Source organism: Chaetura pelagica, unplaced genomic scaffold (genome assembly GCF_000747805.2).
Source record: "Chaetura pelagica isolate M959 unplaced genomic scaffold, ChaPel_1.0 scaffold177, whole genome shotgun sequence".
In the NCBI taxonomy this organism is placed as follows: Eukaryota; Metazoa; Chordata; class Aves; order Apodiformes; family Apodidae; genus Chaetura; species Chaetura pelagica.
The window spans coordinates 593775-595614 of NW_009953803.1; the positions used below are offsets into that span (position 1 = coordinate 593775).

At 48.9% G+C, this 1840-nt stretch overlaps 1 protein-coding gene across 1 annotated transcript in view; it reads right to left on the reverse strand.

Annotated features, from left to right (window-relative positions):
- KIF3A (kinesin family member 3A) overlaps positions 1–1840 on the reverse strand; it is a 25965-nt gene that overhangs the window by 6485 nt on the left and 17640 nt on the right. The window contains exons 14-16 of the mRNA XM_010001239.1: positions 1791–1840; positions 1426–1536; positions 572–697 (exon numbers count right to left, since the gene is read on the reverse strand). Of these exons, the coding sequence (XP_009999541.1) occupies positions 572–697; positions 1426–1536; positions 1791–1840 (287 nt within the window). The remainder of the gene's footprint in view (positions 1–571; positions 698–1425; positions 1537–1790) is intronic.

Below are 1840 nucleotides of genomic sequence, written 5' to 3' on the forward strand. Positions count from 1 at the left end.
TGAATTTGATCTTTTTTTTTTTTTAACCATCAGGAGAATATGCTGCAAGAACTGGGATTAGTCCCCTGCTTACAACCCCCCCCCCCACAGTACACACTGCTTCCCTGAAACAGATTCCACAGCCCTGGAACTGGAGCCAAAGTTAACAACCTCCCTGAGAAACACAACAAAGCCAAGCTGCACTTATTATTCACCTCCCTGTGCTGACTTTGGAGCCAAATGCACCCACTGACTCTGATCTCCTTCCAACTGAACATCCAGTAGAAGTCCAGAGGTTACAAGAGTCACTTGACAAAAGCATCTTTTCTTCCTTGAACACCATTTGGTTCTGACAACCCAGGTAATGGCACCAACTTAGAGGGCAACCCAGCTGCCCCCTCAGCTGAGCCACAGCAAAGGCTCCCAGGAACACACACCCACCCATGTGGGCTCCACCTGAGCAGACAAGTGTCTGTCAGTTCCCTGGGGATACCTCCTGAAGAGAAGGCAACTCATCCCATTTGCTGGACAGCATAAAAGCAGGAGGGCTCAGCACACACCCACAGCACAGGCTTGGGTCCTTGGTGTTTACCTGGTAGTCCTGAGGAATGAAGTTGTCTATGATGAGCATCTGGAGACGGAGCTCCCTGCTCAGCTGTCGAATATTCTCCAGCAATCCTTCAATCTCCCTCTGATGCTCCTGCTGCAGATCTGCCATCTGCAGACAAAGCAGGCATTTGAGAGGTGTCAGAGCTAGCTCAAGGCAGCTTAAACAAGAACAGTCTAGACAAGGTTTTTGGAAAGGCAAGCAAGCATTGACTGAAAGTACCAGGATATCTATCTCTGAAAGAACAAACCCTCTGAAACGTTCCAGCTCAGAGACAGCTGAAAATAGCATGAAGTTCTGCTTCATAAAGATGAAACTGGCCTCCTGCCAATCCAAGCTCTGCACCAGCTAAGAGCAGACGAAGAGCGTGCAGACAAGTTATATCCCTGGCAAGAGGTCAAGGAAAATCTCTGATCCCAAAGACAAAATGCACTTTTCATGAAGCATGGAGTCTAGATACCAGCCAAAGGACACCCTGAGCCAGTGTGAGACTGAGGAAGGACAAGGAAGGCAGAAGGGACAGACAGCCAAGAGCAGAGGAGCAGTTGTGCTGCTGCAAACCACTTCTGTTTCAGAAGTAATGTTTTTTTTCCTTGAAGTTCTGAGTATCTCAGCAACTCACACATACACCCTCCCAGCCTGGCTTGGGGAGCAGCTCTCCAACATGATCCTCTGCAGCTCTGACATCAAAATTAATGAGGTCTTTTTTAATTACATGAACCACACAGAAAGACTTTTCTAGGCATAAGGTACTTTTTCCAGTATTCCAAAGCCAATGTCTTACCCTTCCCAGCTATAGTCCCTCACATGAACACAGGCTAAGGACTTCAGACACTAACCTCTGATTTTGCAGCCATAAGCATGGTCCAAACTTTCTTCAGCTTCTTGGTTTTCCCCTGTGCTTCCTCCTGGAGGCTGGTGTACTTCTCCTCGATGTCCAAGCGTTCTTGCTGTGTGCAACATTTAGCACAGACACCCACACATTAACATAAGAAACTATCTGCAGTGGTATGAACAAGAAGAGAAACTACTTGAACAAAACCAAGCATCTGCTTGGGCAGGGAGAGGCTCAGCCCCAAGTGATGGCACTGTGGCCTCTGAGGTGATCAGCTCCTGCCACATTTCACCCAGGTGAGCCAGGCCAAGGCACAGAGCCTGGTGTGTCCCACCACTGCTGTTCTGGCACCAGAGCACACAACCCCACCTCCTTCTCCTCCAGCTCCTTGCGAAGCTGCTCTGCTCTCTTCCTCCGCT